Raw genomic sequence first — 25,450 nt, 5'->3', positions numbered from 1 at the left:
TGGTCAACAGCCACATTGCAGTAGCCATTCCGTGCGCCTCCGACCCCGACACAAAACTATGACACCAGCAGCTTCAAATCAATACGTACAACGGGTCGCAACACCACTGACTCACGTCAGACAACAAGTCGTGCACGAAAGCCGAACCGCTGTTACTCGTTTCACAGCTGCCGAACCAAGGTGGATGAATGCGCAATCGCAGTCCATTCATGCCCAGAACATCACTGACACTTCCATCGCCTCCCTACCCATACGATCCAGAAGCCCGCACGTCCTGAGCCTGACGCACGTGCCGCGGTTCCTCCGCTACCTGCCGCCGCATCCACACCCGCACCCACGCTAGCACACACACCCGCCCGCGCTCACTGCGGCAACCCCAGCTGCTGCCGCACTAGCATCACCTGCTGCCGCTGCGCCGGCGGCAGCGCGTTGACCTGCTCCACTGTGAGGCTCAGCACCCGCTGCAGCATCTGCGCCTGCTGCGGCGCCAGGTTGGGCGGCAGCGTCACGCTGGCGGGCGGGCCCTCCCCAGGCCCCACCGCCTGCGGCGGCGGCGCCTGAGGCGGAGGCATCATCTGCTGCGGCTGCGGCTGCGGCGCGCCCTGCTGCTGCCCCGCCGTGACGATCACGGCGCCCGGCGGCGCGGTGTACGGCATGCCCGTGGTTGGGTCGATCAGCATGGCGGGGCCTGCACGGTGTGGCGGTATATTACGTGGTTGAGCTGTGTGTCGGTCATTGTGAAAGCGGAAGCGGTGTTGCACAACGACGCCCAAGGAGAGGGAGAGCGTGATCGGCGGCGTGCGCTGTAAAGGTATAGCTTGCAGGTACACGTCTGCCGTAACACCAACTAGCTACTTCAATCCGGCAGGATGCCACTGCCCCCACGTCTTCCTGCACCCACACGAGAGTCGCTCTCGTAGGTATGGGCCGTATGGCGCACCTGGCATGCCACCCATGACCGGCGCGGGCGGCGGCGCCCCCGGCCCTGGCGCGTACGGCGCCCCCGGGTACGGCTGCATCGCGGGCGCCACGCCTACGGGGAGCGGAGTGAGGTTGGTGTGAGACCAGTGGCAGATCAGGGTCACCACATGCAAACGCGTGTTCACCACTCAAGCAACAATGCCTTGCACAGCACGGACGGCAGCTGGCATAGCACGGACGGCAGCTGGCCCTCCTGCAACACAACGGCAGTGAATTGCCGTATGACCTATCCTCGAGACACACTCTCAGCCCAGTCGCGCTCACCCTGCGGCGGCAGGCTCATGGGCGGTGGTGCCACCGGCTGCGGCGCCGGAGGCGCCACGGGCGGCGGTTGTTGCGGCGGTTGCGGCTGCGGCATCGCCGGCAACGTCGAGGGCGGCGCGCTGCCCTTGACCATACCGAGCAGGACTTGCGCCTGCAGGCCGGGCAGCACATCGCATATGCCGTTCAGCCAAGCAGAAGCAAAAGCCCGCGCCCTATGCGAACCGAGCTCGGGCCTAGCCACCCTGCCACCCTGCCCATGACCCTTGTCCACGCATCTGAAGCAGGGAGTGGTTGCCCAGCCCTTTCGCGCCGCACCCCACCGCCTCCCGCATCCCACCGCCTCCCGCCCCCACCTGGAACAGCGCCTTTGTGAGCTGCGGGTTGGAGACCAGGATGGACCGGGCGGTGGCGCTGTTCTGCTGCGCCAGGCTGCGCATCTGCGACAGGATCTCGTACAGCTGCAGCGGCGTCATGCCCGCGATCACAGTGCTGATCTTGTCCTGCGCAGGCCCCGTGTACGGCGCGTTGCCCAGCAGCGAGTTGGCCTGCGTGGCCGCGGCGTTGGCCGCGTCACGGCCGATGGGCTGCGGGGCAGAGGAAGGGAGAGGAGAGGGGGGGGAGCGGGAAGGGGGTCGTGGTGGTGGTGTGTTGGTGGAAGGGAAGGGAGGGGCTTTATTGCGGGCGGATGGCGCAGCCGGTCAGATGGATGGGTAAGCTGGTGCCCTGGTGGTGTTTCCAGGAGGGCTGTGCCTGGGTGTGGCGTGGAGTGCGGCTGTGCAGTGGGGCTGACAGCCTAGCGCCTGCGCCGCCAATCAGTCCGGCCACGCGCATAGCGCCTAGAGGCTTGCCCGTTTCTCTCGAAGTGCTTACCCTCGTGCCAGGTGGTGCCGCTGGCACTAGGCTGTCCGATGGCCCACCGCCTCCTCGACCGCCTCCACGCATGTCTGCAAGGTGATTACAGCCGAGAGGCAGTTGTTCGGGATGCGCATTCAAACGTCTTAGTGCTCACAACACAGCCCGCCGTCTGCGCGCCCCGTGTCGCCCTGTGTGCTTACCCTTCTCGCGCTTCCCTCTCCCGTCCACCGAGTGCTCCTCTGCAAAGTCCACTCGGAGCATGCGCCCATTGACCTCGTACTTGTTGAGGTTCCGCACGGCCGACTGCGCTGTGCCAACGTCGTGGTACTCGCAGAACCCGTACCCCTTGGGTTTGCCCGTGTCCTTGTCCGTCACCATCCTGCACCGTCAAGTCGGATATCAGCTGAATAAGGTTCCAGCTCCGCTTGCCGCCTCGTCCGCACGCACCTGAGCGACTTGATCGCTCCGACTTGGCTGAACATATCCTGGAGCATTTGCTCCGTGACATCGTATGGTATATTTCCAACTGCATGAAGATTTGGGACGGCAATATGTGAGTCGCCTTGCAAAGCAAAGAATGGCGCGCCAGGGCGGCCGAACGAGAGAATGCTGCTTACTGAATACGGTGCATGTTGGTGGTCGATCCATGGTGGCAGTAAGGTTGTCTAATTGCAGTCGCGGTGCTTGGGGAAAGAAAGTGACACCGAATTGGCAACACAGACGGTGACACTTGTCGCTGTGCAATACTATAGTGCGTTGACGTTGAGACAAAATTGGATTCCCGAATGTATCTGGTAATCGAAAGACAGTATACAAGCGCAATCATGGCACGGTCTCAAGGTTCGTGCCGCGGCACGGTTCGATGACACGCACCACGCCGTTACTGCCGCTCCCACTCCCAAGCCCCCGCCTACTTTGCTGCATGTGTATTCAGACGTCTTGCGCAGAAAGTGGGCCACAGCGGTGCGCATTGTTCGAAGTTGTGTCCCACCCCCTGCCCAACCCTGCGCCCTTGATGATGCATGCTGGGGACGTGCTTCACAGGTTCCTGCTTTGGGGCTTCCTGACCCTCCTCGTCCCAGCCTAGGAACTTACAGGCGCAGCTGCTCGTCCCTCACTCCTTCCCCTGTGTCTGTTCTTCCCTGCTGCACAAGATTGAGCCCCCATGTCGCATACATCCTGACCTGCCCCTGTCACGGAAGATGCCCCTAAATTCGGCAATGCCAAGTCGGTACTGCCACGTCGCATGGTGCTTTCACATTTCTGCCATCGATCCGCCTTGATGATGCCTATCGGCGCATCCTCCCCTGGGCCCAAGCGCCGTGGCATAACTGTCACCACCAGGCCGTCGTCTGCCAACCTCTGCTCACCACCCGCAGAACAGGTCCGTTCGCAGCCACTGTTGCCAGACTCTTCACTGTGCCACCGGCCAGCTTAGCAGCATGCAAATACAAAATGCCGAGCTGCAGCTCCACACGGGTGACGTCGCCTATAGTACATGTACATGCAGCCCAAGCACCCTATCCCCGTGCACGTATGCGAGCATGACTCCACGTACAAACAAAAAACCATCCGTGGATTCGTATTGGTGAATTTGCCGATGGCCGTCCAGCTGCTTACGCCGGCCAACACACCAGACAGCCGTACCAGCTCAGCCCTCACCTCAAGCCAGGTCCAGCTCATCCGGGCCAAGCCAGCTGCCGTTCCCAGCCCATGCCGCCGATGCCAACACAGCCCCGGCATGCAGCCCAACGCCAACCCAACCTGTGCCGCCCCAGCCCCAGTCCTGGACCCAGCCAAAACGCTTCTGCGCGCTGCAAGCAAGCACTTTCCCTCAGCCCCATCAAAACGTTTGGCGCCCAGCGCCCAGCAGCGCCTGCTCAGCCCAGGCGCACCTCGCCCACCACCTCGGAATCCGGGTCCTCCTCATCCGGGTCAATGCCCGCCTCAATCAGCGCCTCACGCTCCGCCTCCCTGCGCATCGCATCCAGCTCCGCCTCCGCCTCATCCTCGCCGTAGTCCTCGCCGTGCAGAATAAACTCGCGGTCAAACTGGGTGCGCAGGTTGGTGGAGGCCAAGTGGCCGGTGCGCTCCAGCAGCTCCTCCGTCTCCTCAAGGTAGCGCACGCCGAGCGCGTGGTAGTCCTGGTTCGCAAGCGGGTTCTCGGTCAGCGCGCCGTGCGTTTTGGGGTCGCAGGCGATGCCGTTGTTGGTGATGAGCAGCTGGATCTGCTCCTCCGTCCAGTCGTGGCGGTAGCCCTCCACGGGGTTGTCACGCACGCGCATGTCGCGGTACTCGTCCATGTGCGGGTACCACAGCTTGCCGATGCGGTTCTGCCGGCGGTGCCACTCGGCGTCGATGAGCTGGCGCTGCCGCGCCTTCTCCGCGCGAGCGCGCAGGTCCCACAGCGTCAGCGGCGGGTTGGGGTCGGGGCGCTCGGGGTCCATGGGCGGGTTTGCGTACTTGTCCTCCTCAAACGTGTCCTCCGACCACTGCGTCCCCATCCAGTTAACGATGTCGGTGCGCATGTCCATCTCCGCGAACGCGTCCACGAGCTTCTCCGCCCGGCGCACTGCCTCCATGGGTCCGGCGATGTTGCCCTCCTCGGTTTCAATGTCCTCCACCTCAAGCTCCCAGTTGTTGTAGTTCCAGAACTCATGCCAGTCATCCACCTTCGAAATCCAGTCCGGGTCGTCAAAGTTTGGCTCCGCGGAGTCAGGCGACACAAGGCGAATGAAGCCCTCAGACTCCGCCACCTCGTCGAAGAGGGGTGATGGGGTCACCGTCTTGCCATTTGCACGCGCCACAATCGTCGTGGCGCGGTGGCCAGCGGCATGGCCCGTGCTGCGACTGCAAGTGCGCGGCCGGGACTGGGGCAGGGCGGCCGGCACAAGGCAGCGACTGCTAGGCCCTGCGCATTGACTGAGGGCACGCCTAGCTGCTAGTGCACTGCAATCCATTTTGGCAAGGCCCTTTATAGTGAACTAGGAGGAAGTTTTGGGCCAAGTGGCCCCAGAAGCCACGACTGGACGACCTAATGATTTATAGAGGCTCAATTTTAGACACGCTATGTAAGACGGTTGTGCCTCGGCGCAAATTATGTCCCTGTCAATGCACTTAGGTCTCATGCCTGTGCATTTCCAACAAGGTGTGAGTCAATAGCTGCGCCCTCAGCTCTATTCGCAATTGAGTAGCTCTGACAATCTTCATGTGATTTGCATCGACTCGCTTGACGACAGCCGCCCACCCGCACGAAATTCCACCATAGCGACTCACGCCGACAGTACTAGATGTTTGGCGCAGCAACTATACCTGCCACGCTGCTAGGCGGTCCCGAAAGGGGGGCGTCAGCGACGCAGTCCTGGTCCCTGGGGCCGCTGCAGCTCCCCTTCGCTTTCCCTGGGGCTGTGCCCAGTCACACCAGCGCGAGCACGTCCCGCATGCCGGACGCCTCGGCGGCCGTGAGCCAGTTCAAGGAGGTTGTGCAGCAGGCACTTCAGGCGCCAAGCTCGGGGCGCGGAGGTGCCGCCAGCACCAGCGGCAAGGCGCCGCCGCGGCGAGTGGGTATGCGCGTGGACTACGCACCGGAGACCCCCGTTCTTGTGGGGAAACGCAGCATCTCTTTAAGGTGCGGTCGTTAAAGCGTCAGTATTGTAATCCCATCCTCAACACCAGGGGGCTTAAATTACTGGCAATATCACACAAAGCAGGGTTGTGGCTTGGCACGGCCTGGTGCGGGCGGAAGGGCTACAGGGGGCAGGGTCCCACGACCGTGTGCTGAGCTCGGGCACTGGGGCCTCACCCCATGCCGCCGCCACCCGCTCGCACCCTGCATATCTCACCTGCCTCCCCCCGCAGGCCGCGCTACCTGCTGCCGCTGTCGGGTGCGGAGCCGCTGTACGATGACCGCGACAGCCGCTGGTTCGACGTGAAGGAGGGCGCGCTGCACGGCAGCTACAGCTGGGCGCTACAGGGTGCGTGGCTGGCTGGTTGCCTTGCTGCCGGGCTGGATGACTGTGCGGGGAAGGTGGTCGCCTCCTTAGGGGATGTCCCTGGTGGGGCCGCTAGTGCCTTGGGAGCCGGGATGCACCGCAAGCGCCAAGGCGCCGCGAGGTTTGCCAAGGCGTGCATGCAAGCTGTAAGTGAACCTGACGGAGTGACGGGGTCGTCCGCACCCTGCAGACTACAAGGCGGAGCGGGAGGAGGCGCCGGTGCCGGGCGACGTGTGGCGGGCGGATATGCCCAGCGAGGAGGAGATGCCGCCGGTGCTGAGCTGTAAAGACCTGGTCAAACAGGTAGGTGGGCACTGGCCACACACACCCGCGCTCCATGCAGGGGTATTATGCATCACTTGTTATACGGTACACACCAATGCACGCATGCATGCATGCGCACACAAGGGTACGGTACACACACAGCACAGCAGAGCCGCAAGCTCCACGCGGACTGCCGGCGCTGACAGCCTGCTGGTTACAAGCAGACGCTAGCCCACCCACGCATGTACGCCCCCCCCCCTGCGCGCGCATCTTGGTTTGCCGCGGCACGCAGGTGCTTGTGGACCAGCACGGGCGCGAGGACGTGGTGACGCCGGCGTTTGCGGAGCAGGCCTGCCCGGCCGGCTCCTACAAGGTCATGGCCTTCACTGCGCCGGTGCCGGAGGACGACCCCGCGGTCAACTACTGCGACCACCACTTTTATGTGCAGGTGTGTGACATCAAGAGAGGGTGTAGGGATGTGTGCATGCAACAAGCAGTGGTGCGATAAGCGGACAGGAGTACGGACGCATGGGTTACCTCACGGAACGCGGGGCACCTAGGGCTGCAGAGGAAGATCACACAGCAAGACTGCTGCGTGGGGTGATCTTGACGCTGCACTCCTCGTGCGGCCCTCCAACGTGCCATGCAGCACAAGGACGTCAGCATCACGTTGCAGAAGGGCGACCGGTTGCAGGACGTGGCCAAGTGAGTGCGCACCGTACCGTGATGGGGTCTCTTATCACCGATCCCAAATAGCAACAAGAGGCACGAAGATGCCCAGGGGAAGCTGCCGCCCGGCTCGGGCACGCACTTCCGCTCCTGGTGCACATGCCCGCCTCCCCTGACTTCTGCCTCCCCCCGGCCAGTTCGTTACACTCTCTGCTCCTCTTACTGGACCTGGGCACCCTCCCACGCACGCACCTCGCAGCTTCTTCAAGCTCCCCGTGGAGGAGCTGTACGAGGCCAACCCCGGCCTGGCCGACCTGCTGCCGGGCGCCGACCGGCCCGCGCCACGCGAGCGCAGCTTGCTGGTGCGTGGCGCCAACGTGTGGAGCCACAAGCCCAGCGAGTGGCTGCCGCCGCGCCTGCACGACGGCGCCGGCCGCGCCATCCACAACCCCATGCGCGCGGTGGCGGCCTACTCGGACGACGAGGGCGGGCTGAACGAGCTGCCGCCAGTGTACTGCTGCTCGTTCTGTGTGGTGCCGGGGCAGGCCAAGACGGGGCCGCAGCCGCAGCGGCCGGTCAAGCAGGGCGCTGGGCAGGAGTAGGCGGCGGCGGGTGGCGTGCTGCATGGCGTAGCGGGCTTGTGCTGGCGGGCCGGACGTGGGCACTGAGTAGGCGGTGAGGATGGTACAATGATGTAAGCAAACGCGTGCTGCCCGCCGTGTACGCTTGCAGGGAGTTTGCGGTAACATTTGGCGTGTGCGAAGCTCGCGCTAAGAAAGCGAGTGACGCGCCACCTTGCAACAACAGTTCTAGTCGTCTGCCCCCAGCGCGCCCGAGCCCACCGCTTGCGTACGGCGCGTCTCATTGCAATCCTCGTCCGAGCAGAAACAATAGACCCTGAATAGACTACAATTACTGTACATCACTCGGTCCTGCCGCCGCTGCCTAAGGGCCCTCACATGCCTGCCGCCGGGTGCGGCAAGTTCCTGTATGGGGCCTCGCTCGACTCGAACATGCCCAAACGGCTAGTCGACAACGATGCCAGCGAATCCGTTCCTCACATCATAGCACATAGCGCGTCCTTCCTCAACTCATCACGCGCCATCCCTGGAATGAGCATGTCAACCAACCCATGAGTCATGGTAATCACACCCCTAACCCCCGCCGCGGCGTCAAGAAGCCGCAGCATCAGGGGCGGTCGCAAGCCACCTCCTGCCAAGCGTAGGGCGAGTCCCAAGCTGTTTGGACCATCACAGCATTTATAAATTGTCCGACAGTGCTAGACAAACGATAGCCGCATCCTCTTCTCCATAATAATGCCTTCACCCAAAGGCATGCGTAAACGCGCAGCTCTCGATACCAACGCCGTCAGCGGGGCGCGCAGGGCATGCCCCGCTCCCAACCCCAAGCAAAGACGCAATCGTCCTCACCGCGTTATTCGTATGCAGCTTTCCATCCATGCGCTTGCATCTTCTTCGCAATGAAACTGCCAACTTATAATGTTACCCCACGCTGAACGCACACGGCCCATCCACCATACCCGCACTGTGTTCACATTCCAGCCCGGGCCCTGTGAAGCTCATAATCTTCCAGCCGCTGGTACACATGCTGTACGCCTGCCCACTGCCCACAAGCCGCTGCTGCTAATGCAACGGACAGCGGCTCAATGAGACCAGTCTGAGGCGCGCGCCAAGTCAGAGTACATACCCATGCAAGTGCGTTATGCTTCCGCCTTCGTCGCTGATTATTTGCTGCTCTTGAGCTTTGCCAGCAGCGCGACAGCATCCGCCTGTAGGTCAGGGGGGGCGGCGACCAGTTAAGAGAATTGTAGTTCTCACGGCCTCCCACGGCCTTCCCTGTAAGTCCCCGCTCGCGGCTCCCCCACCGCCTTCCTCACGCCCCCCTAGCGAACCAGCCCTCCCCGCCCACCATCCGCCCACCCACCCCCCAACTCACGGATTGCTGCCACCCCTTCCCCCTCTCCTCCATGCCTCTCCCCCGGCTGCCGGCAGCCCCCGCCCGCACCTTCTGCAGCAGGGCGTTGATGTCCGGCACGTCCAGCTCCAGCGCCGTCTCCAGCTCCTTCGCCGCCTCCTGCGGCTGGCCCAGCTTGACGTAGGTGCGGCCCAGCTCCACACGGTGGATGAGGTAGTCGGGCCGCAGCGCCACGGCGCGCTGGTAGCAATTGGCGGCCTCCTTGTAGCTGCCCGCCATCAGCGCCTGCCCGTACAGCATGTGGATGATGGTGCGCACCACCGCGTTCACGCTCGCCATCTCGTAGTTCTGCGCGCGGGGAGGGCAGGGAAGGCGTGTGCGTTGGGGCAGTGTTGTGTGTGGAGTGCCTGGCCGCGCCAGCAATCAATCCACCGCCTCAGCCTGCCGGCGAATTCATTCCGCAGCCTACATGCCCACTCCACACAGGCACACCGCCCGCGCCCGTCTCTTCTCTGTGCTGCCGAACACACATACCCCCAGCAACCCAGCAGCGCAGTCGCCCAGTCCCGCCCCCGCCCCCCCCCCGCGCCAAGACGCACCCAGCGGCCCAGCAGGTGGTGCGCCACGTCGTTGTGCGGCTCCAGGTGCAGAGCCTTCCGCACGTCGTCCTGGGCCTGACGCGCCAGGGCCACCTGCGTCGCGTTGGGTTGGGTTTGCAGCGTTGGATGCCTCTGGGGACACCCAAAGGCATCATTCGCAGCATGGCACTGCGGCACGCAGCACGCAGCAATCATGGCCGAGGGGAGCCGACCACAAGCGCAACCGAGTCCCCCCAGCCCGTTGTGTCAAAGCCAGTAGCCCGTGCACCTCGCCCACCTCGTGCCGCGCCCCCCGCTCACCCACCGCTCCACCCCCTATCCCCAACCACTCAACTCCAGCCCCGCCACCCAGCGCGGGCCCCTCCCCGCCACACAGTACGCACCTTGGTGCGGTTGTCCACAAACAGCGCCAGGCGGCCGCGCGACACGCAGCACGCCACCCAGCCAAAGCCGCTGCTGGGGTCGGCCTCCACGGCCTTGAGCCCCAGCTCGATGGCGCGCCGCTGCAGCGCCACCGCCTTGTCGGGCGGCGTGCCCGCCACGTAGCTGCTGTCGCTGCAGGCCTTGCTCATGCGCGCCCTGCGGGGTTCAATTGAAGGAGGGGTGTGGTTTGACGCGTGGTGTTGCATGCGGGGGGGGCTGTGGTAGTGGTCGGGATGGGGTGTGGGTTGAGTCCAGGCGGATGTGTGTCGGGCTTGAGTGCAACGGACAGGCAGGCATTCGCAGCACGATTGCCCCCCTGCCCGCAACGGAGCCCGCCACGCTCCATGGCACCCCGATGACGTGTTATGTGCGAGCACCCACCAGTACTCCGCAACGCCCGGCTCCGCGGCCGCCGCCTTCTCGTAGTAGCTGATTGCGTCCTCCAGCAGCAGCTGCCGCTCCGCTAGCATGCCCTGCTCAGCCCAGCGTGCCGCCACCCGCGCCGCACGCGGCCCGCACGACCCCACGCGGTTGGCATCATCTTGCCCCACGCCCGCTGCAGCGTTTCGTAGCCGCCGGAAGGGGCGCCAGTGGCTGCTGCGCTCGATTTGGGCCTTGATGGCCTGGTGCGCCCGGAACAGCAACCCCCCGGGGGCCCACAGCAGCACCGACACTGCCTCCCCAGGCGCCGAGGGAAGGTGATGGAGAAACGACTGGATCTGCAGATACAGATGCACGTAGCAAGGGGCATCCGGTGTCCAGGAAAGAGTCATGGATGCAGCTGAGCAGCCAAGAGCTGTTGGAAGGATGGAGGATCAGCAACACCCATCAACTGACGCCGCGGGGTCAGCGTCTGCCGCTGCCACCTGCTGTCTCATCCGCTATCAGTCAGAGCTTGCGAGAAATTCGTTTCACCTCCCCCCTGCGCCGAACCTGCTAAGGCCACTGAACAACCCCTGGAGAATTTGTTGTTGGCGCTACGCACCTGCCGCGGTAGGTGCTGGTTCCTCCTAGCTGCCACCACAAACGTTGCATCCGCGGCCAGCATACTCCCCGGCGCGGCTTGTTTGCTGGCTATCCAGGCAAGTGGCAAAGACCGCTTTGTCTCCACGAAATGCGCTGCCTTCGCCGAGCTGCAGCTTGCAAACGCATGGCTTTGGCGACGAAGGCCATCAGAAGCCATTTGGCAGCTGGCTATCGAAGCAACAAACCATCTTGCTGCGGGCTCTGCCCCGCCGAGAGACCCCATTTTCGTAGGTAACCCAAAAGCAACTAGTAAGCTTCAGTATAAGGCAGAGAAGGAAATGGCCCCGCCAGGTATGGAGTGGCGAGGAAGCCAACACCTCGAGCAAATCTTCTAGAGACTCTTGCACCTTGCTGGGCTCGATACTGGAGTAATAGTGCACTATGATATTTGCAGATAAACAAAGTGTTCAACATAGCGGTCGACTCAAAGCCGGCGCTCTACGTGTCAGAGCTCCAGTCAGCGCTGACGGTACCCATCCCGCTGGCACGCTTTTTTGGGGCACGCCAACTCCAGGCTCCGCCAGCCGAGCCCTCCCCTTGACCTCACGGTTGCTATACCAGGACCTGACCCCTTACATTAAGAAACGCAAAACTTATTATGCATTTCTTGCCCCTTGGCTCCATACGTCACACCCTTGCAGCGCCATCTGGTCCAAGGGAGGTCCTCCCCTAGTCTACGTACGCATTAGTTCCGCAACACACGTCAATGTCTGGTCCTCCCGCCTACACTGCCTACGCTCGGACGCCTGACACCTCCAGCATGCCCTTCACAACGCCCCCATTCTTCTGGACCATGGCCCGCTCCCTCTGGCCCTCTGCACGACACACGTGCTTCCCCAGCAACATCCTGGAGCCCACATCCTCTGCGCAGAAGCCGTACCCGCCGCAGGCCCTCGCAAAGCACTCCTCTGCCGCCGTCGCATCCAGCAGCCCTCCCGAGCTCGACGTGAAGCCGTCATCACCGCAGCCCTGGGCCATCACCCGGGTCCCCGCCCCCAGCTCCAGAGTCCCTCCGTTTGCGAGGAAGCCCATATCCCCACAGCCGTCCACCTTCACGTCCCAATTCTTCTCCTGCCGCCCCGGTCCCCAATGTTGCCCAGCGCCTTGCCCTTGCTTGATGACGATACGTGCCTGGTCCTGCACGTCCACACCGCGGTGCACAGCCTTCTGGACCAAGCAGCCGCCTCCTAGCTCCAGCAGCGTCCCGGCGTCGGTCGCCAGGAAGCCGTGGTCGTCCATGTCCGACCTAAAGCCGCTGACGCGCATCTCCGCCCCATCCTTGACCATACAGCCGGGGCCGGCGGTGCACTTCGAGCCACAGCCACCCAGCACCTCAAGCAGCGAGCCCGGACCGCCAGCGGTAAACCCGTTCGCAAGCGCGCCGACGACACGGCAGCCGCTATTGTTGCGAATGCTGTGGCTGCTGTGGCGGCTGCCGCCACAAGCTGCGAAGGCAGCGAGCGCGGCGGCAACTGGCGAGTCTGGCACGGCGGCGGCGTAGCTCTCGCATGACGACCGGCTGCCACACCACATACGCCCGCCAGTTGCGACGCATAGCCCGTTCACGCAATCCTCTGCCATGCAGTCCATAGCAACGCAGGCTGACGACGAGCACGCCTGGAAGCCGTGGGCGCAGTCGCGCACGTTCACGCGGCGGGAGTAGACGCGGCTGCCGGCGCCCCGCGCCGCCACACCCATGGTCTCCTGCACAGCGCCCCTCCCTGCAGCTGCACGTCCCGGGGGTGTGGCCCCACGACGGCGCAGCCCTCCAGGACGGCGCCAGCCCCGTGATCCACCAGCACGCCCACACAGCTGTGGAGCAAGCCGTCCGGACTGGAAGCCAGCGCTGGGGACGCCGCGGCGCCGCCTGCGGCTGCGGCGGCTCCGGCGACAGCTGCAGCAGAGCCAGCTCCGGCGGCAACTTCAGCAGCTGCTACGGCGGCTGCTACAGCGGCGGCTCCAGCGCTTGGAGCGGCTCCGCCACCGCCGCCCGCCGCCTTCACCTCAACGAAGCAGCCGCTCATGGTTACGAGCGTGCCTGCGCCCAACCCCGTCACCACGGCCTCCATCACCACCTGCGAGCCGCCGCCGGTAAGCAGCCGCCGCCCGGGCCCGGGCCGACAGGTCACGTTGACGAGCGCCGCCCGGGGGCAGCCCTCCACCACCACGCAGGCAGGCAGCACGGCATTGCGGAGCGTCACCGGCACGCCGCACGCGATGCGCAACGCGCCCGTACCCGGCAGCGGCTTCGGCCCTGGCGGCAGCTCCGCACCTCCAAAGTCGAGATCCAGCGCACCGCCGCCACCGCCCGCCGCCACTGCTGCAAGGCGCTGCTGCAGCTCCCACAACGAGCCCGGCGGGCCGTCGGGAGGCCCATGCTGCGGCCCGCCACTCCATGCCAGCCGTACCGGCACCAAGCCCTCTACTGCCTGCGCCACCGAGCGCCCCGCCGGCACAGCGGTCGGTCCTGCTGCTGGCGCTGCCACTGCCGCTGCCACCTGCGCCGCCGGTGCCACGGCCGCGGCTTGCAAAGCCGCAGCCACCACTGCCACAGGTGGCGTGACCTCGGGCCCACTGGCGGCAGCCAGCTGTTGCGGGTGTGGCCCGTCCGCCGCCAACGCCGCACCGGCACCAGCGGCGCCGGCAAGCGCCTGGTGCAGCATCATGCCTGTCACCGGCCGCCAGCCACCAGAGGGAGCTTGTTGCACACGCAGTCGGCTGCCGGCGACGCCCCCTGCACCACCCGCGCTCGCTGGCGCAGGTGCCGCCGCCTGTCCGGCGGCAGCTGCTGCGGCGGCGATGTACTGCAACCCAGCCTGCGCGCCTGGGCTGTCGGGAGCAGCCTTTGCCGCGGTGGCTTCGGGCAGTGGCGGCAGAATCTTGGCACTGAGCCTCGCAACCGGCGCCTGGCTGCCGCTTTTGGAACCAAAATCAGCTGCTGCCACATGGTGCTGTTGCACGGCTGCTGCCTGGTGCTGTGGCCCCGTCGAGTGCTCCTGGGGCTCTGGCTTTGGGCACGGGCTGGCAGCGGCCAGCGCTGGTGTCTCGGGTGCTGCCGGTGGCGCATGTGACAGAGCTGCTGGCGGCGATGCTGCGGGTATGCCAGCTGCAGCCGCATGCGACGGCCCGCCCTGCTGCATGCGATGTTGCTGCTGCCTGAGATGCGGCGAGCACTGCGGCTCCGCGGCCCCCTGCTCTTGCCGCGGCTGTGTGTGCGCAGCAGGTGTATCTGCCCGCGCTGGCGCATGGCCCAATGTCGCCACAGGTGCCGGGCTGCCCTGATCCGCAGCTCGCGCTTCAGAGGCAGCCCCGCACATGTCAGGCAACAAGTCACGCAGCTCCGCGATCTTATCGAAGGCAGCTTGCAGCTGCTGGCCCAGGCGTTGCACCTCCAGCGTCGTGTCTGTAATGACCTCCCGCAGCCGGGATTCCGCCCTGGATGCCCTTGCCTCTGCCCTCTCTGCTCGGACCTCCGCCGCTGCTCTAGCGGCGGACTCGGCAGCTAGTTGGGCTAGTGCCCTCGCCAGCAGGCTGCCTGCGTCGGGGGCTGGCGGTCGCCCCGTGTCGCGCCCCCGCGCCTCCGCTGAAGCAGACTGCGCGTCTGCGGCAACCCTGGCGCCCGTGCAGGCGGCTTGAGACTGCTGCATCTCAGTGCCAGTGGCTGGCACCAGACCGCTCAGCCGCGCCGCTGCAGAGCCTGTTTTTCCTTCGATGTCATTTTGTGGATTCGGAGTGTCCTATGGGGGCGCAAGCGCAACTGGTGCTTGACGGTTCTGCGCAAGCTCTTCGTCGTCAGCCACGCTGCCGTGCAGAGTAAGAACGTTGAATCATCATCCGTAAACTATGGCTTTATTGTGTATGTGCCTAGCAAAGGCATCGAGCAGTGCAGGCGATTCACGGCTTCGGGCTGCATGCGGATCGCAGCATGCAGTCTACGCTGCAAGTGTCATAGAACGCGCGCGGCCCGCATCCCTGCCCACCTGATACCTATCAACATTGTCGGCACTCAATCAGGCAACATTTCCAGGGCCTGAGGGCTGCTTGCTTGTGACTTCTCGCCGCTGCGAATAATGCCGGATCAGCATTCTTGCTGACTTAACATATGAAGTGCTAGCTGCCAAGGCGTGGCTGGTAAGGCTCGGCCTGCAAAGCACTTGCTGGCTTCGCGACGGCACTTTGACACGACACAAGAAGGCGTGCTTGCGCAGCTATGCAGGACAGCACGGGACAGCCATAATTATTACGGGTAGCACTCAATGCGAAACAAGGCTTCGCGCCTTTGTTGCAAATAATACCACCACATAGTTGGCCCCGCTCACTCCACTCACTCGCTCAGCCAGGTCGGGGCCCACCTGGGCCCACGACACCGGCCCGGTCCCGGTCCGAGGCGTCCTGTGCGTGTGACGGACGCTGGGCTACAGCTTTCTACCCGACACAATTGCTAGGGGCAGTCTGCCGGCGGCGGTTCCAGGGATGGAGCCAGCGGACGATGCCGGTCTGCCTGGCATGCGCGCACAGCTGGCCGGTATCAGCTCGGGCTTGACGCGCCTGCGTCAGGAGCTGGATGAATGCATACTCCGTGCACGCTCTGGGGCCAACCGGCAGCAGCGAGGCCAGCAATACGATGGCGGTGCAGCAGCAGCAGCAGCAGCAGCAGCAGCAACGCCCCTCCTGGCTGCGGCGCCAGGGGCGGCAGCGGCAATGGCCGTTGGCGCGGCGGCGGTGGCCGAGGGGCAGGGCAGGCGGGAGACGCCGCTGCGGCCGCAGTCGCACGGCGCGTCTTGGCCGCTTGGTGCAGGGGCGGCCGCTGCGACGGCCGCCGCGACTTTCAAAGCTGCTGACGGCGGAGCTGCAGGGGCGGCCGCAGCTCCCGCTGTTCAGCCCGAGGCGCAGGGTGCGGGGCCGGCTGCTGCAGATGACGCGGTCATGGGGTCGGTGATGCCGCCGGACGGTCAGCTGCAGCCAGTGCTACAGGAGACGGCTCCAGTGCTGGGCGTGGCGCTGGCACACACGGAGGCACGTGGGCAGATGGAGGTGGAGGGACAGAACATGGAGGAGCAGGAGCAGGCAGCGGAGGAGCAGGAGGAGGAGCAAGAACAGGAGGGGCAGGAGCAGGCAGCGGAGGAGCAGGCGGAGGAGCAAGAACAGGAGGGGCAGGAGCAGGAGGAAGGGGCGCCTGAGCACGAGCAGGAGGAGGGGGCTCTCGAGCGGGAGCAGGTTCAGGCGGGCATCGGGGAGCAGGCAGCGGTACAGGCGCCCATCCGGGATGACGCCAAGCCTGCAAGAGCGACGTCGTTGGGTGCGCCGCAACGACGGCGCTTCACGGGCGACCAGAAGCCATACAATACCACGCCGGCGCCGTCCTCGGAGGGGCAGCCAGACTGGACCTTGGATGCTGGCCAGCTGCCGGGGCAGACAGCGGCGAGCGGGCCGAAACCTGGGAGGAGGCGTAAGCGGCGACGGTTGCTGGACGACCCAGGGCCCAGCCACGCCGCATCGAGGCGCAAAAGGAGGCCACAACGGGACGGCGACAGCCGGGCGGCAGAGGCGGCGGCAGCGGGCGGCGGCGATCGAAACAGTCAAGACAGGGCTGCTGCAGATGATGCCGCTGCGGAAGCTTCGGACGCTTCGGACGCTGCCGAAATGTCGGACATGCAAAAGGTGTCGTCGGTACAGGACATGCAGTTGCAGCTCGACAACGAGGCAGCGTCGTTTGAGTGGCGGCAGCGGGATCGGGATGGGGATCTCCAGACGGTAGACCGGGCATGCCTTGTGTTTAACCTGTGCGGTGCAAAGCTGGGGCGGCCGCTGCCTCCCGACGGAGTGCTGCGCCTGCATCCCGGACAGCGGGTGAGGGTGTACGGAGGCAGCAGGCACGGGGCCGCCGGTGCCAGAGGTGGCGAGCGCAGGGCCGGGACTGGCACGGCCGGCAGCCCAGGCGGGACTGGGGTCACTGGCGGCATCAGCAGCCCATGCAGCGCGGGAATCACCAGGAGCACGGGCGCCCACTGCAGCGGCAATGGTGCGGCGGGCGGTGCGGCCGTGGCTGCTGACAGCGATGCCGCGGGCATTGGCGGCAGCGGAGCTGCCGGCGGCGGCGGCGTGGCCACTATCGCTGAGCTGCACGGCTGCCGTGTGGTGGTGCCGCGGGGCGGTGCCCGGCTGTGGCTGTATGACCTGACGCTGCTGGCGCGGCCGTGTCAGCTGCCGGTGCCGGGCGCCGGGCGCGGTGACAGCGCCTTCCTCGACCCCGCGGTGGTGGCAGTGCAGGGCGGCGACAGCCGCGTGAAGCTCAAGCGATGCCGGGTGCGGGTGAAAGGTGGGCACAATGCCGGAGCAGAGGCGCCGGCCGCCGGCGGTGGGGCGGCGGCCGGCGGTGGGGCAGGTCGCTCGGGCCCGCGTGCAAGCCGGCGGGGATCGTCGCTCGGCCCGAACGCGCGGGAGCCTGAACTCAGGTCCCTGGAGTCCGCGTGCTGCGTGCTGGCGCGCGACGGTGGCCGCGCCGTGCTCCAAGACTGTGAGCTCAGCGGCGCACCCAACGCGGGCGTTTCGGCTGAGGGTGCCGGCAGCATTGCGCTGGCGACTCGCACGCTGGCGCGCGGCTGCGAGGACGGTGAGACGGTTCCACAACAGGACCGTGCGTGGTTCGCCTTCGGCACCGTGCCCGTGCCGCCGGTCATTGTTGCTGGGATGCTGGTTGGGCGGCTGCATACCCATGCATGTGCATCACGTCCGTGCACCCGTGCCGACTCAAGCATTTCTCTCGCCCCATGCGCCCAGGGTTCTTGGCGACTGGACGAGGCACCGTCCGTGTGCGGGACTGCACGGCACGGGATAACACCGGTAAGCCTGGCCATACTCACAGACCTTCCTGCCCAGGGTGGCGTGTGGCCAACGCGTCGTCTGTCCCTGTTTTCTTCTGACAGTGCCCTTCGCCCTCTTGTGTTCCCACGCACGCAGCTCGCGGCTTCGTTGCATTCAAACACAGCCGCATGCTGCTGCGGGGCCCCTGTCGGGCCGAGCACAACGGCGAGCCGGGTTACATGGCGCAGGGTCGCGGTGCCAAGCTGGAGGCACCGGAAGGCGGCTGCGTGGCGGTCGGCAACCGGGACAGCGGCTTCCTTGCCTGGGAAGGTGGCCAGGTCATTGCAGGCGACGCATGCGTAGCGTGGGATAACGAGGTGGAAGGCTTTGCGGCCGAAGGCAAGGGCGCCAAAATGCGGCTGGGCGCCGGCTGCGACGCGGCTCGCAACAAGGCTTGCGGCTTTGTGGCGGCCGGCGGTGGCGAGGTGCAGGTGGGTGACGGCTGCACCGCCCACCACAACGGAAGCGGCACCGTAGGAAGTGGCACCGCAGGAAGCGGCTTTGCGGCGATGAACGAGGCGTCAATGCTGCGGACAGGCCGCCGCTGCGTGGCGTCGGACAACGCCGAAAGCGGCTTTATAGCGGACTTGGGCGGCAGCCTGCAGTCGGGCGCCGGCTGCAAGGCGCGCAACAACGCCGGCGAGGGCTGGATCAGCAACAGGGGCAGCCGCATCACCGTGGGCCGCGGCAGCGTCGCGGAGGGCAACCAGGACGGCTTCGTGGCCTCAGGCAAGGGCTCGGAACTCCAGTATGTAGTGGAGGAGGAGGAGGAGGAGGAGGCGGAGGAGGAGGAGGAGGGTGCGGCGGCGGGTGCGGCAGCGGGTGCCGCGGAGAACGGCGCGGCTGCGGGCGCGGCTGCGGCCAAAGCCGCCGGCTGCACCGCGCGGAACAACCGCCGCAATGGGTTCGCGTGTGAGGACTCGGCGATCATGGACCTGCTGGTGCAGGGCGGGGGCGGCGTCGGCGCCGGGGTGTGTGCGGCCGTTGGCAACGGCGGCTCGGGGTTCGTGTCGGGACTGGGCGACGAGGCGACGGCCAGCACGCGCGGCGGCAGCATGCGGCTGGGGCCGGGCGTGCGGTCGGAGGGCAATGGCGGGTATGGCTGCCTCACGCAGGGGCGGGGCGCGGTCATCGAGCTGCCGGAGCAGTGCGTGCTGCGGGGCAACACGGCCGGACCCAAGCTGCACGCGGAGGGCGGCAAGTTTGGTGCGCTGCCATGGCTGCAGCTTGGGCTGAAGATCGTGTAGTGTGGATGTTTTTTTTGCGTTGCCGCGGCACGACGCTGACTCTGGTCTTGGTCTTGGTCTTTGTCGCCCAGCAGACTACCTTTGGATACGGCCTGTGTATGTTATGGTCTAGGAATGGATGGGACTGGCTGAGTGGCTTGGACACTGACGCGCACGCACACACACACACACACACACACACACACACACACGCACACGCACATGGGTGTATGCTTTCTTTTTTGGTTTGCCTGTTGGACAGTTGAATGGCTTGGATCTGGGGCAGGCTACTTAGCTGATAGAGGTTACAAGGGATGACAGCCGTGGACGAAGCCAGGGCCCCCAAACCGTACATTACATGCATGCTCAGTCGAGGAGATTTCCCCGAATGGCCCCCATGCTCCTGCTGGCCTCCGGAGAGGGGAGAAACCCCAGGCCTGGCTCACCGTAAAACGCTAGCGCTGCTCACGTGTTCCCAGGTCACGGGAATAGAAGGGGCTGAGCCCCTCCACAGTCTGAGGCCGAACAGCCTCATCGCCCAGACATAGCCGGGGTCGGTTTCCACAGGCACATAGCCAAACGAGGTGCCTAGCAATCGCGATGCCACAGCAGAGCCAACCGCAGCCAGACACAGCACATTTGTCAAAAGTACTTGTCACCAACCCCCCCATACACGTTCCATGCCCTGCCAGCCCCACGCACAGCGGACCGCTACCTAGACACCAGCCGGCTCCTCAGCCTGCACGCTTGTGCCGCTTCTTGGGCGGCGCTGCGCTCTAATCCTCCTCCACGTGGCCTTTCCCGCCCTCTCCGCTACCAAGATGCGCGCACGCGCCCCCGCTGCTGCCGCCGCCCCCGCTGCTGCCGCCGCCGCCGCCGCCGCTGCAGCCGCCGGCGCCGCCGCTGCCGCCGCCACTGCTGCCGCCGCCATCGCTGCCGCCATCGCTGCCGCCATCGCTGCCGCAGTGCTCGTATCTTGTAGATGCCTTCAGGCACCCGGCATCTACACATGCGTAGATGACCCTGACCGCGGCATCTACACTTAAGCCCCCAAGCCCCCCAAAACGTCTACGCTTCCCCCATTCTTGCGCCAAAACCGGCCAAAACCGTCTACACTGCGTAGATGCGTGGCACCCAAACCCAAAAATTTTTGCACTGCGCTGCCGCCGCCAATTCTATGTGTCATGTTTATTAAGCCGACACGACACGCACGGCACGCACGGGGGGAGGGGAGACCGCAATCCCGCCAAGCTCTCTCCACAACAGGGTGTCACTGGACATCTGGTTGATGGTGGTGCTGGGCGCGGCCATGTACGGCAGCCCCCGCAGGCGCATGGGCCCCAACAGCAGCCCTCACTGCATGCTGCGCGTGTTGGCGGGGCGTCTAGGCGCGTCGTAGATGTGGATATGCACACGCTGCGACTGCTGAGTGGTGTTTCCGTCGCCCTTGGAGGCCTTGCGCCGAGCGCTTCTGCGCTTCTGCTTGCGGCCCGCCATCTCTTCTCACTCTATACGGTAGCAACAAACGAGCCGGTACGTACAACAGCTGCACGGGGCTGCAGGCGGGCGTGCTGCCGGACTTCCTGATGACCTTGGATGCGGACACCAACAGCAGCGTGACCATCAACCAGCCCCCGCCGCAGTACATGCTGGATGTGGGCGGCACCGTGTGAACGGACAGGTACGACGCCAATGTGGCGAATCGGACCTGGTGGGGCGGCCGACCAAGCTGAGCTCGTTAGTTCTCAAACGACCAGAAATTAAGCTCATTCTCAAACGACCTAACCTCCTTCCCTGGGGCCCTCGCGGTGAGTGGGCGCTCACCGCCGCTGGCTACTGCAACCTGCAGTGGGCACAGGTGGGTGGGCGCCCCAGCCAGGGCGCTGAGCGCTTTCAGCAATGACCTTACCACCTTCTCTAATCTCTCCAACCCAGGTGCGCTGCAGGCAGCTAACACGCAGGTGCATCACACGGTGGGCAACATTGCAAGCACTAGGGCAGCAGGGCAGTGCAGGGGACAGGGGGCGGGCGTGAACAGCGTGTTTCTGCAGGACAGGCTGGTGCACAATCAAGGGGGCTCGAGCAACCTTTCAGAGGTGATAAACCAGCAGGGGCAGATCCCCTACTCCCGTATTGTGGATGCGCCCGACCAGCCTGATGGGTCACGAGTGCAGGCCGCCCGCATTGCCCCAAAGTTGCATCATCAGTGTATGTGTTTGGCGTATGTGTACCATCCCTGCACACTGACTATGCCCGCGTACAAACCCCTATGCACTCAGGAGTAACCCCGCCCCGCCCAACTCTGTTCCACGCAGGAAGCTTTGAAGGCGTCTAGAGACACCATACTGTCAATCCATCATTAAAACACGCATAGTCTGAGATGGCTGCCCAGGCTGCAGACTTCCCCTGCCCCTTGCTTACCGGGCCCTGCTACTTTCAGCTCAAGTCCGTGCTACTCCGGCGGCTCTGCCTCCTTATGCATCCATGTTCATGCGCGCCAGGCTGATCTAGCCTGTCATTGGCAACTCAAAAGACAATGGCACGGGGTGAACGTTGCTGAGGCCTGGGCCGGGGGTGTGTGCGTGTCTGTCGGGGGCGTGGCGGCGCGGGAAGGGGGGGTGCACGCCTCGCATGCATGTTTCTGGTCGCCCCAAAGGCCCGAGGGCCATTGGCCAGAGTCAGACCGGTGTAATCAGGTGGGACGAGCGCGCCATGATCTGCTTCCGCCCACAGCCTTTGCACCTTCCTGGGCAGATGCTCCTTTTACCTCCTCAAAAGAAATGGCTACGAGCTTGGGGATGAAGTCATGCATCATAGCCAGAGCGGCTGAGGCACAGCGGCACGACGGCGCTGCCGCCGCGCGAATCTCAACAGTGACAGTGCGTATCCCCGCACACTGTGCACACATTCCGACCCATCCCAACTGCTCCCTTACCTCGTCGCTGTCTTCACCCAGAGTCACCCCTCAAACATACATTCCGGCTGCCTGTCCTGCAGCTCCATGGCAGCCGCGACCCCTCCGCCCATCGCCGCCCATGGTCACGGCTGTCAGGCCAGATTGCCTTCGAAGACACCATTGCCGCTGTTCGCGGCCAGGTTGCCAAGGAAGCCCGGGGCCGTTATACCGCAGATGCTTGAAGTACTGCCAATGTATGATTGTATCTTGTCTCGCGGCCGGAGCGAGGGCATGGGCGCGGCGAGTCGGTTGAGGACTGGTCGCCGAGAAAAGGCAGTTGTGGCGCAATTAATTGTGAAGTGTAAGCACGTCAATGTTATACAATATTGATAAGCAGGATGTGCCCTAGAGCGCGACAGGGGCTCAACATGACCATGTTGGCTGCGACAAGAGCTTGGGAGCCCTACAGTATAAGCTGATGCTGGCTTTAGACCGTAGGAAATACCGATTACAAAAGCTTGGTGAGCTGGGGAAGGTGGAACTGGCGACCAGCCAATGAAGAAAGCCCTGGCCGTCCCCAAAGAAGAATGGCCATTTCTCCTAACTTTAAGCAGCCATATGTACATCGCATTTCCCAAGAGGCGAGGCCATATCTACCACACAGACTGCAAAGAATCCTCGAAATGTCCACACCGCCTAAGCTCCAGATGAGCGATTTTTCGCAGGAGCTAATCGACCAGCTGTGCCTTGCGATTGAGGAGAAGGTCGAGAAGAATCTCGATGTAATAATCCAGAAGAAGGTCGAGGCGGAGGTCGAGAAGCAGGTCGAGAAGGTCATGAAGAAGCTGCGCGAGGAGCTGCAACCGCGCGGTGAGTGCTATGCAGATGCGCTGCGGTGGTGTTACCTTGGCTGGGGCTCAGGCTGAGGCTGGGGCTGGCAGGGAGGGAAGGTTTGTAAACCTGCGCCTGCCTGCACTCCGCGCAGACGTCCTTACGGAGGCTCTGGGGGCCTTGTATGCTTTCATCATGAGGACGAGCTCGAGGGCACACGCTAAGCAAGCGTGAGCGCTCCTGCTCGCAGACGGGCGGGGCCGGTCGGAACCCTCGGGGCTGGGCCGTGGGGCTGGGCCTGGTGCAGATCCTGTAGGAGAGCCCGCGGGGAAACGCGGCCTCTCGTTTGCCCTCTCGGTTGTGCTGCTGCTGATGCCGGTCGTTAAGCGGTTGGTGAAGGGTTTGGGCTGGCGGAACTGATGGGAACTGGTGGCGGAACTGATGGGGTGCCTACGGGTTAAGGACGCGAGTTACAGTGGAAGGGACAGGCTGGCGCACATCGCACCCAGTTCAGGTATGTTGTGTTGTTCCATGTGTCATCATGCATGCTTAACTCGTTCCTCTCTGGGCCGGAGACGGTCTCCGGCCCAGAGAGGGTTAAGCATGCCGTCTCCGGCCCAGAGAGAAACGGGTTAAGCATGCATGATGACACATGGAACAACACAACATACCTGAATCCCTATGCACTATGCACTCATGCAACTGATGCAAGTGAGTCATCAGATTTAATACTTTGGATGCCTAGATAGAGTGGACGTGCGCGCGTGGCCTGACATTTGAAGGGACAGTTAGAAGGGACAGCTGCCTCAGTGCATGCAGGGGTCTGATGCTGCAAGGCAGCATGACACAGTACTAGAACTGTATTCTCAAGAAGCAGTTGTTTTCATGCGCGAAGCAACGCGCTCTTTCTACCATGCGACAAACCGGGCACTGCTCCGCCTGCTGGTGGACAAGTACGCGCACCTGGTGGTGTACGTGGACGAGTTCTACACATCACAGGCAAGATGAGAGCAGACGGGTTGGAATGAGTAGACAGGTGGTCGGGTGGACACGATGGGGCTCGTGTACAGGTAGCCGGGTAGCCAGCAAGGTTCACACTGTACTCCTGCCCCCTCCCTCCCCAGGTGTGTGCGAAGTGCGGGCGGCGCTTGCTCGGCGACGGGCAGCGCTGCCTGCAGGCGGTCGTACCTTGGGGGGGGGGGCTCACGTGCTCGCCAAGTCCAAGTGTGCAACCACTGCGGGACGGTGTGGGTGAGTCCACTTTGCCGGCGGGCGGCTGGCTGGGTGATAGCTGGCTGGGTGACGACTCAGTGGGGCTCAGTCGTGGGCTCAGTGGGGCTCAGTGGGGATGACACGTGGATGACATGGCTCAGTGGGTGAGGGCTCAGTGGGGCTCAGTGGGTGATGGCTGGGTGACGGCTGGGTGACGGCTCAGTCGTGGGCTCGGTGTGACTCACTCACTCTATCCTCCCGACGGTGCAGGGACGTGACGTCAACTCCGCAATCAACATCCGGCACGCGCTGGTGGAGATGCTGCTGGGGCATAAGCGACCTGCATCGCTGCACACTGGCGGCGGCAGCGGCGGCAGCGGCGGCGGCGGCAGCGGCGGCGGCGGCAGCGGCGGCGGCGGCGGCAGCAGCGGGGGCGCGTGCGCGCATCTTGGTAGCGGAGGGGGCGGGAAAGGCCACGTGGAGGAGGAGAGCGCAGCGCCGCCCAAGAAGCGGCACAAGCGCGCAGGCTGAGGAGCCGGCTGGTGTCTAGGTAGCGGTCCGCGGTGGGGCTGGCAGTGCATGCGTAGCGGCATGACAAGTAGTGCGGCTGTTGACAACTGTGCTGCGTCGGGCTGCGGCTGGCTCTGCTGTGGCATCGCGACTGCTAGATAGGCACCTGGTTTGGCTATGTGCCTGTGGAAACCGACCCCGGCTATGTCCGGGCGATGAGGTTGTTCGGCCTCAGACTGTGGAGGGGCTCAGCCCCTTTTCCCGTGACCCGGTAACACTTGTTCTACCATGAGAATCCATATAGAGAAGGTCAAGGTTGTGTACAAATGTAGTTTGCACGTTTGTGGTTGTTGAGGCAGGGGTGTCCTGTGGAAACTGGCAGGCCATGCAGGGCTGCAACAATTTCAGTTTTGTCACCGCATGTGGAGTCTGAGATGAGAGGGATAAGCATTGTGCAACAAGCAGCATGAAGGACGCGTGCCAACACTTATCTGCCTTTAGGTCATCAGTGCAAGAAGCTGGGACTCATGTAAAACAAGGCAGTAGTACTACCGTACCACAGTTCACGCGGTTCAGCCGTGGTTCAGCCGTGCGGCCCGCGGTTTGACTCCACTGTACGGTCGAGTTGCACCTGAGGTCACACGTTTAACACTGGGACCATCGCCGCCGCCGCACGCGCTGGCGCTCCTCGTCCCTCTGGAGCAGACGCACAGCAGCAGCAGCAGCAGCCCTCCATGCCGCCGCCGCCGCGCGCGACGGTGGCGCCCACTCCGCAGCAGGGCAGCCTGGCAGCTGTTCAGGGGCGAGGGAAGCCCTCCCCCCTGCACCCCCCCCCCTTGCTGCTGCGATCGGGATGGGGATCAGCATAGCTGATAGCTGGGCTCAAGGGCTAAGGTACAGTGT

At 64.3% G+C, this 25,450-nt stretch overlaps 8 protein-coding genes across 8 annotated transcripts; 4 read left to right on the top strand and 4 right to left on the bottom strand.

Annotated features, from left to right (window-relative positions):
• CHLRE_01g024200v5 (uncharacterized protein) lies at nt 1-2,872 on the bottom strand. The gene is made up of 8 exons (XM_001689485.2): nt 2,718-2,872; nt 2,548-2,626; nt 2,301-2,479; nt 2,116-2,189; nt 1,599-1,829; nt 1,246-1,396; nt 941-1,033; nt 1-688 (listed from the first exon to the last, which is right to left on the bottom strand). The coding sequence occupies exons 1-8, from the start codon at nt 2,746-2,748 to the stop codon at nt 363-365; spliced, it is 1,164 nt and encodes a 387-aa protein (XP_001689537.2). The 5' UTR covers nt 2,749-2,872; the 3' UTR covers nt 1-362.
• A 307-nt stretch (nt 2,873-3,179) lies between these two features.
• On the bottom strand, nt 3,180-5,162 carry CHLRE_01g024150v5 (uncharacterized protein). The gene has a single exon (XM_001689484.3). The coding sequence runs from the start codon at nt 5,058-5,060 to the stop codon at nt 3,981-3,983; it is 1,080 nt and encodes a 359-aa protein (XP_001689536.1). The 5' UTR covers nt 5,061-5,162; the 3' UTR covers nt 3,180-3,980.
• Nucleotides 5,163-5,254: 92 nt separating this feature from the next.
• On the top strand, nt 5,255-7,735 carry CHLRE_01g024100v5 (uncharacterized protein). The gene is made up of 6 exons (XM_001689933.2): nt 5,255-5,728; nt 5,959-6,074; nt 6,283-6,395; nt 6,649-6,804; nt 7,006-7,061; nt 7,285-7,735. Exons 1-6 carry the CDS (start codon nt 5,391-5,393, stop codon nt 7,625-7,627), a joined length of 1,122 nt encoding a protein of 373 aa, XP_001689985.1. The 5' UTR covers nt 5,255-5,390; the 3' UTR covers nt 7,628-7,735.
• A 19-nt stretch (nt 7,736-7,754) lies between these two features.
• Nucleotides 7,755-11,432, bottom strand: CHLRE_01g024050v5 (uncharacterized protein). The gene is made up of 6 exons (XM_001689483.2): nt 10,968-11,432; nt 10,364-10,701; nt 9,943-10,138; nt 9,560-9,652; nt 9,051-9,308; nt 7,755-8,814 (listed from the first exon to the last, which is right to left on the bottom strand). The coding sequence occupies exons 1-6, from the start codon at nt 11,028-11,030 to the stop codon at nt 8,770-8,772; spliced, it is 993 nt and encodes a 330-aa protein (XP_001689535.1). The 5' UTR covers nt 11,031-11,432; the 3' UTR covers nt 7,755-8,769.
• Nucleotides 11,433-11,568: 136 nt separating this feature from the next.
• On the bottom strand, nt 11,569-14,842 carry CHLRE_01g024000v5 (uncharacterized protein). Its single transcript, XM_043058528.1, has one exon. It carries the CDS (start codon nt 14,653-14,655, stop codon nt 12,655-12,657), a length of 2,001 nt encoding a protein of 666 aa, XP_042928442.1. The 5' UTR covers nt 14,656-14,842; the 3' UTR covers nt 11,569-12,654.
• A 190-nt stretch (nt 14,843-15,032) lies between these two features.
• CHLRE_01g023950v5 (uncharacterized protein) lies at nt 15,033-19,559 on the top strand. The gene is made up of 3 exons (XM_043058527.1): nt 15,033-17,621; nt 17,789-17,851; nt 17,969-19,559. The coding sequence occupies exons 1-3, from the start codon at nt 15,482-15,484 to the stop codon at nt 19,117-19,119; spliced, it is 3,354 nt and encodes a 1,117-aa protein (XP_042928441.1). The 5' UTR covers nt 15,033-15,481; the 3' UTR covers nt 19,120-19,559.
• A 2,810-nt stretch (nt 19,560-22,369) lies between these two features.
• Nucleotides 22,370-23,745, top strand: CHLRE_01g023913v5 (uncharacterized protein). Its single transcript, XM_043058526.1, has 2 exons — nt 22,370-22,864; nt 22,980-23,745. The coding sequence occupies exons 1-2, from the start codon at nt 22,678-22,680 to the stop codon at nt 23,057-23,059; spliced, it is 267 nt and encodes an 88-aa protein (XP_042928440.1). The 5' UTR covers nt 22,370-22,677; the 3' UTR covers nt 23,060-23,745.
• Nucleotides 23,746-23,799: 54 nt separating this feature from the next.
• CHLRE_01g023900v5 (uncharacterized protein) lies at nt 23,800-25,205 on the top strand. Its single transcript, XM_043058525.1, has 3 exons — nt 23,800-23,824; nt 23,950-24,076; nt 24,308-25,205. Exon 3 carries the CDS (start codon nt 24,356-24,358, stop codon nt 24,566-24,568), a length of 213 nt encoding a protein of 70 aa, XP_042928439.1. The 5' UTR covers nt 23,800-23,824; nt 23,950-24,076; nt 24,308-24,355; the 3' UTR covers nt 24,569-25,205.
• The last annotated feature ends 245 nt before the right edge of the window (nt 25,206-25,450 follow it).

The sequence above is a fragment of the Chlamydomonas reinhardtii genome, chromosome 1 (assembly GCF_000002595.2).
Source record: "Chlamydomonas reinhardtii strain CC-503 cw92 mt+ chromosome 1, whole genome shotgun sequence".
Lineage (NCBI taxonomy): Eukaryota > Viridiplantae > Chlorophyta > Chlorophyceae > Chlamydomonadales > Chlamydomonadaceae > Chlamydomonas > Chlamydomonas reinhardtii.
The sequence above is the reverse complement of the archived record's forward strand: the minus strand, read 5'-3'. Positions and strand labels throughout refer to the sequence as shown.